The sequence below is a fragment of the Lepisosteus platostomus genome, chromosome 6 (assembly GCF_059453375.1).
Source record: "Lepisosteus platostomus isolate fLepPlt1 chromosome 6, fLepPlt1.hap1, whole genome shotgun sequence".
Classification (NCBI taxonomy): Eukaryota; Metazoa; Chordata; class Actinopteri; order Semionotiformes; family Lepisosteidae; genus Lepisosteus; species Lepisosteus platostomus.
In genome coordinates this window covers 39,184,510-39,196,790 of record NC_142616.1, presented here as the reverse complement: position 1 = coordinate 39,196,790, position 12,281 = coordinate 39,184,510, and the positions used below count along the sequence as shown (strand labels likewise).

The window sequence follows — 12,281 nt, the reverse complement described above, 5'->3', positions numbered from 1 at the left end:
ATTTACATTATTGGAATTTGTTCCAGAAATTTCTTAACTTTGAATTGTGTTGTTTTTTGCAAATGTTTATGTTAATAATATCTGCTTTTACATGTTGATTCTTGAATTTAAATTTGTACCATTACTAACCTTTTGGTGCTTATTGTAAACGATGATTGCCTTTCTTTCTCACTTCTGGATTTTTCATGTTCAAGTCAGCCAGGAAATCCTACATACTGTATAATACAAATTAGCAGTGAATAAGACTGAAATGAGCGATAAAACGATAAAGATTTCTTCAGCCTGTAAATATTGTATACCTTAATCCAATTTACTCTAATTTTTCACAACATTTCCCAAAGACATTAGTGTTCTTTGCTTTTGAGCACAGCATTAATATATTCAGTAAGTGTAAGGAGCAAATATTGCATGAATCTTTGAAATATAAGGTAATTGGACACTTAACATGGAGGCATATCCTTGCACAGTGAAAAATTGTAACTTTAAATTTGTTAATTGAAAGAAATATGCCCAAGTTATACTTAATGTAAGCCTACTAGAGTACATATGACATAGTACAGTGCAATATGGTTTCCACCATAACTTTGAAAAGTAAGGCTGAGTTGTTTTGTATTCAAAGACATTCTTTCACCACTGTATTTTAAGCAACATGTCGATGTCATCCCATGTGATGTTTTTAAATTGGCAAAAAAAAACTGTAAGCATATTGAAGGTATGGAAATATGCGGGGCATAGAGTGAAAGAAACAATTTAGAATAAAACCTTTCCAGCATGTCTTTGAGAGACGAAAGAACACGGGGAGCACAGAATAGAAGCCAGCTGTGAGGCAGCTGCACTAACCGCTATGCCATGCTGTCAGATAATATTTCTGTAATAAAGGATATTGGCATTATTCATGTCCTCCGGGATTTCCTCTTCACTTCAGATTCAGAAAATAAGATTTCAGCACACCATATATACCCACTGAAATCTTCCAAGATTTCAGTGTGTATACCGGCTGCTCCCTCCGGCCTTGTTATTCTTAGTTTTACTAATAGTATACCAAACCTCCTCAAGGGCTTGAAAGGTTGGAAAGAGATTCGTCTACATGGTGCTGAGAAAGAAATTGTAATGGTGGTGTCAGTAACCATTGTCTCTCAGTTTATTAGTGTTTAGAAGTGATCTTTCCAACTTGTTTGGATGGATTTAGTGTCTTTCAAGTGGTTGATTCCATTATGTCAAATATGAGGAATGGCACTATTAGTACTTTGTCCATGGATAGTCTAGAGTTCCCAAAAAATGTTATGTAGGTCAGGATAGTTATGGATTTCTGTTGCTTTATTTTGCATCTATGGTTTTTGATTTTCCTTATTATCCTTTGGGTCTTGTCCGTAAGATGCTGATAAGTGTCACTGTCCATGGACATGATGTCATTTTGCCCAGAAGAGTGGGCACTTCTCTTTGTCTTGAGCACTTATTGAATTTTAAGATGACTTAAACCAGATAAGTCTTGGTGAATAAGATAACCTATCAATTTAGGATGGGTAGGCTTAAACCCCTCCAAGAAAGTTGCAATATTATTTTTGGTTGCTGGACAGATAAAAAGCAATCATGAAGATGCTGCTGAAGCTAATCAGTGATCCTTAGTGATCCGAGGAGACTTGGTATTATGTCTCGTCTGCATATGTTTTTGGTTTCCTCTGCTGCATGGGTCCAGTCGGAGGTTCAAGATGATGGACAAGAAAATTGCTTGTTCAGCAATGATTAGTTGCGTCGTGGGTGATGCACACATTGCTTTAATCACAGGTGCTGATGATGAGATACTCAAGGTGCGATAGCTCTTGTTGGGGGTGTCTCCGGGTCATTTTGCTCTTGTTGTGCTGGTAATAGGATGCCATTTCCTCTTTTCCCAGCAGTGCCCTTTCATAGATTTTGATTAGGTCTGACAGACACTAGTGTTATGAACTCATGACCTTAACCAGCAGTAAACGCATTAGAGCAACAACAGTTTATTAACAGAGGACTTTCAAACAGAATTCATTCGTAAAAGCAGTTCAGGTGATGCCTCCAGGTGGTTTTTTGTTCTTGTTGCACTGGTAATGATATCATCTGTGTCAGGGTTTTCCTTTTCCTCTTTTCATCGATTTGGATTACAGGTATGTCCAACCCTGACACAAAAATTACCAAGGAGGATGATTTGACCTCTTTTTGAAATTATAGCTAGAAAGGGGGCAAGGTTGGAGTAGAACTGTCAACCTTTTTTTATCAGTGTCAAGTGTTGGGGCAGATGAACCTATGTCCATTTCCTGCTTGTTGTTGATGGATTTGAAACAAAATTAATGACATGTGGTTTATATAGTCCTACTGGAAGCATTGAAAGTTGCTTAATAATCTTGATTTGGAAATTTGACTTCCAGAGTTTTAGCTATGCACAAGCATTAAGGTTATATCCACTTTACGGAAACTAGTGTTATGTACTGATGACCTAAACCAGCAGTAAATGCGTTAGACAAAATGACAGCTTTATGAACAAGGGACTTTCAAACAGAATTCATTAATAAAAACAGTTCATTAATGACTTCAATATATTGAGGTCATTACAGAATGAATTGTATGGAAACAAAACCCTTGATTGTTGCAGATCACTTACATCAAACCCATTATCAACAACTGTATAACAGGAATTCGTTACCAGAGAACATATGTCAGTAAATTCCTCTGATCATGTTGAATCGATTTTTCTCTTGCACTCAGCTCAGCAGGATGGCATCCAGATTTGAAGACAGATTTGTACAAGCAGTTCTTAAGTCCACACCCACTACACAGTAAGAAATTAAAATGTTAATGACTCTGTGCAATAAGAGAGATTCAAGCAACATGTTGAATTGTGGACACTGCCTGAGATAGCCTGGGCATAAATGGCAGCAGGCGATCAAATTAATTATTTTTTTCTTCCTGTAAAGGTCTTTAAAATAATTATGATTTTATAATAACATTTGCATGATTTTTTAGATCATGTTAACTGAGTGACCTTCTATACAGTACATGTGATGAGGTTAGTGGAAACATGTGGAAACTCCAATCTCTTTATCAGCAGGACCCACACAAGCTTTTGTCTGTAGCCTAAAAGGCAGCATCACAAGCCCATGGATGAACCTCCACAATATGGAAAGGTACAATTTAAAAAGATACAATGCAATGCTGTTGTGCTGATACAGTGGTCAGAGTCATTAGAATGATAAAACAAGACCCAGTTGGCGTAACATATAAAGGGCTTTTTTGAGATACCGTACATGTGTTGTAACAGTGCAATCATAGAGCCTTCACCATGGGAAAGGTAAGAGTGAACTGTTGAATTATATGCAATTCTTGTATATGCAATCTATGATAATGAAAATTGAAATAAATAATGGAGACAGAAAGTTGAATGAATAATCAGTACATAGATTTTAGTCATATTGGTAGGGTAAGTATTTTAGTAGGGTATTTTAGGATTGCTGATATGTATGATAAGGAAATTGACTTAAAGTTAATCCCATTAACAAATATGAAAATGTACTGTATGAACAAATATTTGACCTTATCTTGTCTTTATGTACTGTATATTATATATTACGTGTTGTACTGTGGACAAGTTTTATTAACATTTCTTTAAATTTTTGTTTGTTTATATAGCAGATACTGAAAACCACTGACTGATGTTAAAACAAAAAATAAATTTGACTATAGTACATAAGAGAAAATTATTTTATGCCATTTCCTGTTCAAAAACAAGTCTTGTTTTGACCAAACATGGAAAGGTTAAAAAACTACAATTAACATGTACTCTAGCCGAAATGTAATATAAAGGAAATGCTTGAATGGGATTTTTTATGCTATTTTTGGTTTTGGATATCTTTAGTAGAGTAATCTTGGGATGCATTTCAAAGACAGCATCTTCCTACAGTATGTTCTTATTTACTCATTTTCCTTATTGGCAGAACACTTCTGCAAAATTAAATGAATACAAAAGCCAGTGCCACAATGCTCTTTGCTCATAACAGCTCATAGAAATACATACAATAAAAAATTCCATTAAAAACATTTCTGCCGTTTCAAGCCTGTTTCCTGATCGTACTGCAGTTCTTTTTAATGACTTTTTTTCCATTTTGTAAGATTGTCTTCTACGAAGGGAGGAACTTTCAGGGCCGTTCCTATGAGTGCAGCGGGAACTGTCCAGAAACTTTCTCCTACTTCAGATGTTGCAATTCTATCCGAGTGCACAGCGGTTACTGGGTGCTCTATGAGAAGTCAAACTACATGGGCTACCAGTACATCCTGAACCGAGGGGAGTATCCTGACTATCGTTATTGGATGGGCTACAACAATTGCATCAGATCTTGTCGTATGTTCCCACCAGTAAGTCCTTAAATTCTGCAGTTCTTTTTTCTTTTACTAGTAGACAACAAACAAAACAACTTGACATGTGACATGTGACACTTTTTTAAGGTGACACAGTTATTTAAGGTGATTTTTTAATTAAAAACCTGTACTGTAAGTCAGTGGACATCTCTAAAGTCTGTTATTCTTGACTCTTTTTTGTGGGTTAGTATTTAATGCTTTAAAAAAATTATCTTACAATAAATAAGATATTTGACCCTAACCCTTAAATGCAATACAAAAAATCACTGATGACTTGCCTTTTGTCTTTACCTATCTAGTACAGAGGATCCTACAGAATGAGAATTTACCATCGTCCAGATTTTGGTGGCCAGATGATGGAGTTCATGGATGACTGCCCTAATATCTATGACCGTTTCCACTTCCGTGACATTTACTCCTGCAACGTGACGGAAGGTTACTGGATCTTCTATGAGCATCCAAACTACAGAGGCAGACAGTACTTCCTGACGCCCGGAGAGTACAGGGGTTGGAGGGACTGGGGTGGCATGAGCCCCACCATCGGCTCCTTCAGGCGCATGAGAGCCAGTTTTGCATGATCATGCATGATGTATTATATTTTAAATAAAATATGAAACCAAAATTGACTGTTACTGTGAAGACTGTGTTGCATTTTATAATTTGTGTTCGTATACTGCATTTACAGTATAATACACACAGTTGTTAAACTCGTAGCTATTTTGTACTCAGGTGACACGTCACCAACACAGAGACAAAACCAGCAGCCAAGTCACAGCTTGGCTTTGTGCATCATAGAGGGCCTGATGTAGATGATCATAAAAAGCTGACATACCACAGGTACATAACTTTGTAAAAACACTGGACAAGTGCTACAACATATAAACTAAGATCCAAGTTATATAAACTATTTCATTAGGAAAATCAAAGACTACTACTTCTACCGTTGCATAATTTCGGTTCCGTTCAGCAGAGATCCTGCTAACGGCACCTCCATGGGACCCAAGCAGCCTCATAACCATCTTTATCGTTATCATTATCGTTACCTGACCATCTCTATCTACAATGCATTGGTACCTACATAATACTTAACAATACAACTTTGTTTTTCTAAATAGAAAGAGAAACACAGCCCTCTAATGCAGGTTTCATCAGTCCTGGTCTTGGGAGGGCCAAGGCGTCTGCAGGTGTTCTAAGTTTCTTTAATGCACCAGCACCTGAAGAGCTGGGAGAAGCTGTTAAACTGCCCCAATTAAGCCAATGATCAGCTGTGCTGGATTGAAAACCTATTAACACACTCCAAAACCAGGATTGGGGATCCCTGCTGTAATGTTAAAAAATGTAAAAGGAAATATTCAATGTTATGTTAATATTGGGTCAATTAAATTCACATTCTAAATATTTATCCAGTACTTACTATTGAAAAAAATGATGTCTAAAACTTGATGGTTAATGTTAATTAAATTCACTTCAGTCTTTAACCATGCTAGCATAGTAATTAACCAAACAAAGATCAGTATTGGTTCTGGCAGGATATTGTGGATGAACAACCGATGTAGGTAAGGGTTAAAAACTAGAGATTTACAGGAATTTACATTTGTCTTGAATTTTCTTTGATTCTGTCATTACTGGCTTTTTTGAAGAACAAGCTGTTTTAAATGATGATATTTAAGTTAAAACAAACTTTGAAATAATTCATCATTTACAAAATAAAAGGTTTTTGATAAAAATAAGTTTTGGTTAAGTTGTTTAGAAAATGCCATAGAAACAAAAGGCACTGCTGGGTGATGCATTCAAAAGCCAAGAATCAAATTTTGTTTAGTATTGAAAGGTCAGCTGAAAAGATTGTGTGCCTTTTTGTGTGGGGTTTAAAAAGATGCACAACATGACTATGTTCATTGAGCTAGAAACCTCTCAGTATATTGTCATTACTGAGATAATATAAGTAAATGTAAAAGTAATGAAGATGCTGCAAAATTAAAAAGGTAACTGAAATGAAAACAAAGACAGACAATGCTTTTGTACTTTGTTTGAACAAACCCATGTTTGATGCATGGCCTTTCTGAGATCATCTTAGGTAATTAAATCACACAGAGTATTTTACATGTAAATTGATGACAAATCAATTCCCCCTAGTTGACTTAATAAATGGATGTTATGTTCTAAACATGCATTCTTTAATTTTGTTTCATAATCTGAAATTGATGTTTTTCTCGATTGCCTTTTAACCTTGCAAACAATTTTAATGCACTCATCTGATTTCACAATTGATATATTTTTGGCACTAACCACAAGAGGCCAGTCTATTGCTGTTTCTGGGATTAGTGTACTCTGGGATTTGTCACATGTGTTTAATCGTATTTGTCATATTAAAAAGGGAGACAATGGACAAAAATATAGAAGCACAAATTAGAAACAAAATATTTACAGGTAACACCAAGGTGTTAACTGGGAGAAAAAAAGTAGAAATATTAAACAGTCTGTCAAGTTAGATTAAAATCTATTTAAACAAGGACTTTAAATGCATAAAGAAATGAACAAATGTTCTGTATCAACAAATGAAGTTGGAATGGGAAAAGGGAAAAGGGCACTATAGCACAGCATTCGTGTAAATGATTACACAAATAATCTACATAATCGTGCAGTTTGTTGAATTCCATGGGTCCACTTTGCATTATTGCTTCAAACGAATATGCCATCAAATACTAGCTTTTAAAGCGAATGTTCCAACAATTATGTTCACTTAAAATCACTGGATTGAACACTAAGTATGCTTTCTTTCCAATTTGGTTTGATCTAAAATGACCCCAAAACAAAACATATTATATTGCACTTATAATTGATGTTAATCTCATGATCACAGATAAAAATTAAGTTGACTGTAAAGCAATGTAAATTGACATTGAGTGTATTTATCTCTATTTTCGGTAATTGTGTGGAGAACTCTAAGCATTTCCCACTATGAATGCAAATTCACCTTCTGATAAAGCTACTGTATGTAATGCATTGTTAATGTTTTCATTCTAAAATCTAATGTAGAAACAACTGTTTTGTGTGCTCTTTGTAAGGTTTTATAAACATGTTGTGAATCAAAGTGCTATATGTGGGAAACGTGCCCCATGAGTTTGACCTATTTCCTCAGTGACTGTATAACACTCTATAGAACTGTTTTTGCTGATGCAAAAAATCATTTCAATAACAAAGCATTTGTTTGTTTGTCTGTCATATAAAAGACACTGGTTTGTGAAGGGTGACACTGTAACACCAAGCAGTCAGGATGGGCAAGGTAAGCAGGATAGAAATATCCTTTAAAAATGTAATACCTCTATTTTTTTTAATTACATGTCACAAAGATTTATAAGACTACAAAATTGGAAACCACAATGGTCACATATTCTAAGTGAACCACAATTGAAATCTAAATCTTTTGCTGTTACATTTTGTATTGTTTCTGTAATTTAAAAAAAATTTTTTAACAATGATTAAAATAACAGTCTTTCTCATGTATCCAAAACAAGTGAATGGTTGGCTTCTCTGTATGAATTTTTCTTTCTTGAAACATCTTATAATGAAAAAAAATCAAATTCCTAAATACCGTCCTTATTGCCAACACTACTGGCATTTCCCACTGCTTGTCAAAGATAAACAGTGCTCATTTCATACCCGTTCATCTATTTCTGCACTGTAGGAAGTAAATATGATGCCAAACTCATAGAGGCAGAGTGGTGATTATATTTTGGCTAAAAGTCAGTAAAGCTTGCAAAACATTAAGACATCAATAATCACAACTGGAAAAAAGGATAAACAAGTAAAAATATATATTTTTGGAACGCAACTTCATATCTAACATTAAACAAATGAATTAGGAAAGCTTGAGATGACATTCTTCTGAAAGAAATGTCCAGAATATAATGACCTTTGAAAACCATCTGCACACTATGTTGAACAAAATGTTGTAGATTACGTGAGCTATTGTAATACAAAAGCTCTGGTTGTACTTTTAGCACCTTTCAAAGCTCTTATAATTTTTATTCATAAATACACTTGCCTTGACCTTCACCAGCTTGCCTTGTTGATCTATGACCCTTGTCTGTGGTTTTATCAACACAGACCCTACCTGTTGGAATCATAGACAAAACCTGAATAGACACTGCTTTAAAAAATACCCAGATTTGTAGACTGACGGCTTTAAACTACTGTACCAATAACGTGCAAATGTTTTAAAATGGCTTTGCCTGGAATTTTTGGAAGGTTGTTCTTGAGGAAAATAAAATATACCTTAAAACAAATGTTGAGTGGCAGCAAAAACTGTCAATTCTTATTTACTGTGATTTTTATCTTTGGTCTCTTGAAGATCATCTTTTACGAGGACAGAAACTTCCAGGGTCGTTACTATGAGTGCAGCAGCGACTGCGCTGACATGCACTCCTACTTCAGCCGCTGTAACTCCATTAGAGTGGACAGTGGCTACTGGGTGCTCTATGAGAAGCCAAACTACATGGGCTACCAGTACATCTTGAACAGGGGAGAATATCCTGACTACCAGCGCTGGATGGGCTACAATGACTGCATCAGGTCCTGCCGTATGATTCCACACGTGAGTTGCTCTGAAAGCTGGTATCAGATCAATGAGCAAAAGTAGTCACCAATGGGAGTACGGTATATATCAGAGCAATCATGGCAGACTTCTATTACTAAAAGACACATCGGTAGGAAAGGAATGAAATGTACATAAAACAGTGGTCTACGTAAACTGAATTTAAATTTAGAAACAAATTGACAGGCGAGTGGAGAAAAAATGGGTAAAAGATTTAATAAAGTAAATCAGAAAAGCATACCACTTCCCGGGAATTTTACCTTGAAGAAGCACTATAAAACGATTCTTAGTATAGCTTGTCGCTATGATAGTTCAGCAGTTATTGACAGCTTTGAGCTCACATTTCTTTTCTGGCTGAAGATATCATCCCAAGTGGTGAATATTTAAATTCACCATTTATGAAGATATTTATTTTAAACGTTCATCAATATGCATAAAAGCCAGTAAAAATATTTTTACTCTTTATAGCAATTACAACATATTATGATTTTCCGTATCATATTTCGAATATTAGATTATTATAATTAACTCCAATTGCTGAACTTGTTAGAGCTCTTTGAACAAGCAACGATAGTAATGGAAACACACGTACAGTAGTATATGACATATTTTGTTTAGATTTTCAGAAGGCTTTTTATCAGAGTTCCTGATAAATGATTAATGCTTCTATTGCAGGAGGCGTTCAGAAAAACACAAGTGTTTTTATTGAGAATTGGCTATTAAATAGAAAAGAGAGGAGGCATACACTATAAGGGGAAATTTCTCAGATTGGGGGGATGGAATCAGTGGAATACAATAGGGACCTGTACTAAGCTCTTCTTAGTTTAAATAAATTATCTGGATTCAGGTATAGCTAATAAACGAGTTATGTTTGCATGTACCAGATTAGGAGGATACGCAAACAATATAGAAGCAACAGATGACATTCAAAACAATTTAGATAAAAGTCAAGGCTGGGCAAGCACATGGCAGATTACTTCTAGACGTGTATGGTTTTGCATAGAGGTTGTAGGAACATAAATGCTAAAAAACAAAAGATGCCGAACTATAGTAGAAGGTGGGATTCTTCTTTAGCAAGACCTAGGTGTTTATGTTGACACATCATTTACCTCTTGCAATTCAAAAAGGAAAGCAACAATTTAGGATATGTAAAAATATAGAATTTATATCAACTATATTAGATGTTATGCTAAAATTGTATAATGACATAGTAAGACCTTATTCAGAATTTTGTGTACAATTTTGGTCACCACGTTACAGACAATCTATTGTGTTCTGGTATTAACCCAGCGAGGAACAACAAGGAACATTCCAGAGCTTAGGGGAATGTTCTATCCTGACAGGCTGAATGTATTTTGAATGAATTTTGTCATGACCAGAGAAGATTACAAGAGGACGTAATACAAGTATTCAAAATCTATAAAGGAACTGACAAAGTCATCCTAGTGGATTTCTACTAAATGTGCAGTGAAACATCTTTATATGTTATTACTGTATATTACAATATTTTTAGATAAGTCCCACAAAAGAACTAAATTTGAAATTTATGCATAGAAAATAATTTCCCCTAAACTTATATATATTTATATAAGTATAAGCAGAAATTGGTGTCTGCTTTCTATCTAAATATACAGTATACTGTATATACATACTTTTTCACACCTTTCTCTTACAGTATCGTGGGAACTACAGAATGAGAATCTACGAGAGGGCTGATTTCGGTGGCCAGATGATGGAGTTCATGGATGACTGCCCTAATGTCTATGACCGTTTCCACTACCGTGACATTTACTCCTGCAACATGATGGAAGGTTACTGGATCTTCTATGAGCATCCAAACTACAGAGGCAGACAGTACTTCCTGAGGCCCGGCGAGTACAGGAGATACACTGACTGGGGTGGCATGAGCCCTACCATCGGCTCCTTCAGACGCATGATGGACTTCTATTAAAATCTTCCAACTACAGTCATATTTTAAAGGCACATTGGCAGAAATTGTTCTACAAGTGCTAGCCTTCCAATTCCTAAATATTAATACTTCAAATTTGATTAAATGTAATTATAAAGGGATGTTTTATTAACAAAGTTTTCAAAGCCTATTTTTTAAAATCACTGTTCTTTGTACAGGTGAGACAGGATTGGGCAGCACAGTCTGATTGACTCTTAAATGAGCTGCACATACTTTTCATAGACACTGCACTCTTCCAACAGAAGTGTTTTCCTAAATGCATAATAAGTTCTTATAAAACAAAAGAAACTTGACTTCTTACCACTTGCTTTTTTATTTTTGTCACTTTATTTTAAAACTTTAGCTGTAAGACAGAGAAAGTACTGATCACAATACGTTTCTGAGACATTACTTTTGACAGCTAACAGAGATATAAAAGGCTTGAGTCAGAAGTTTACAAGAAACAAATGTTTATACATCTTCATTGTTGAACACATGGTTCCACTTCACTGTGGAAAAGTTTTTTAAAAATCACAAAAAAGACCATGTTAGAACTGAGTCTTTTTATGCAATCAAAAGCCTTAAACACATTTTGACTGAAAATCAACACATGTCAAGTGAATGTTTAGGATAACTGCTTCTACTGGATTACTCATTTTGAGGGGATAAAGTTCAACACATTGTGTGAACCTGAAGAGATCATTCTATTAAGTTTAATTTTTATTGTTGTTTTTTAATTAAACAGAGTAATTTAACTCTAATTAATTCTCCCCCTTTATTCTAAACAATAATAAAAGGAAATGCCCTTTTCTGTGTGCAGTGGTACTCATTTCTGTATTCCATCTAATCCATATAAAAAAATCTCTGGAAAGGAACATCTGAAACCAGTATCAATTATTGAAATTGTTAATTAGATGCCCATAATTGGTGAAGATATACAAGAATACATAATTGTTAATTAATTATTCATTTTAATAGAAAAAAGATTCTGAAAATTGCTGAAGGGAAAATATATTTCTCTAAAGATCTGTGAAAGATAAAAGCCATGATCTTTAACCATGAGTAAAGAACAATTAGTATTTAGGTAACATTCTTTAAAGTGATTATAATTTATTATATTGTTTTGACATTTTCTTCTCATTCGTGCCTCTCATACTGCTTGCTAATTAAACCTCTGCAGTATTATTTGCATTGTTTCTAGATCTGTTTACATTTTTGATCCCCAATGAACAGATAATTAATTTTGGTTGATAATACTTTTATGAAGCAAAACTGGCAACTAAGGTAAACAGAGTATTTTGAATTACTTTCCCCTACCCATAGTGCTACTTTCTTATCACTCTTGTGTTTCTTCAACAT

At 34.7% G+C, this 12,281-nt stretch overlaps 2 protein-coding genes across 2 annotated transcripts; both read left to right on the top strand.

Annotated features, from left to right (window-relative positions):
* Positions 1–3,163: 3,163 nt before the first annotated feature.
* LOC148661689 (gamma-crystallin M2-like) lies at positions 3,164–5,012 on the top strand. Its single transcript, XM_088635782.1, has 3 exons — positions 3,164–3,316; positions 4,135–4,377; positions 4,680–5,012. Exons 1-3 carry the CDS (start codon positions 3,308–3,310, stop codon positions 4,956–4,958), a joined length of 531 nt encoding a protein of 176 aa, XP_088491908.1. The 5' UTR covers positions 3,164–3,307; the 3' UTR covers positions 4,959–5,012.
* A 2,579-nt stretch (positions 5,013–7,591) lies between these two features.
* LOC148661688 (gamma-crystallin S-1-like) lies at positions 7,592–11,236 on the top strand. The gene is made up of 3 exons (XM_088635783.1): positions 7,592–7,663; positions 8,732–8,974; positions 10,650–11,236. The coding sequence occupies exons 1-3, from the start codon at positions 7,655–7,657 to the stop codon at positions 10,923–10,925; spliced, it is 528 nt and encodes a 175-aa protein (XP_088491909.1). The 5' UTR covers positions 7,592–7,654; the 3' UTR covers positions 10,926–11,236.
* The last annotated feature ends 1,045 nt before the right edge of the window (positions 11,237–12,281 follow it).

Coding starts and splice junctions, on each gene's coding strand:
- LOC148661689 (XM_088635782.1), top strand. Junction 4,378..4,679: donor CTTGTCGTATGTTCCCACCA/GTAAGTCCTTAA, acceptor TTACCTATCTAG/TACAGAGGATCCTACAGAAT.
- LOC148661688 (XM_088635783.1), top strand. Junction 8,975..10,649: donor CCTGCCGTATGATTCCACAC/GTGAGTTGCTCT, acceptor TTTCTCTTACAG/TATCGTGGGAACTACAGAAT.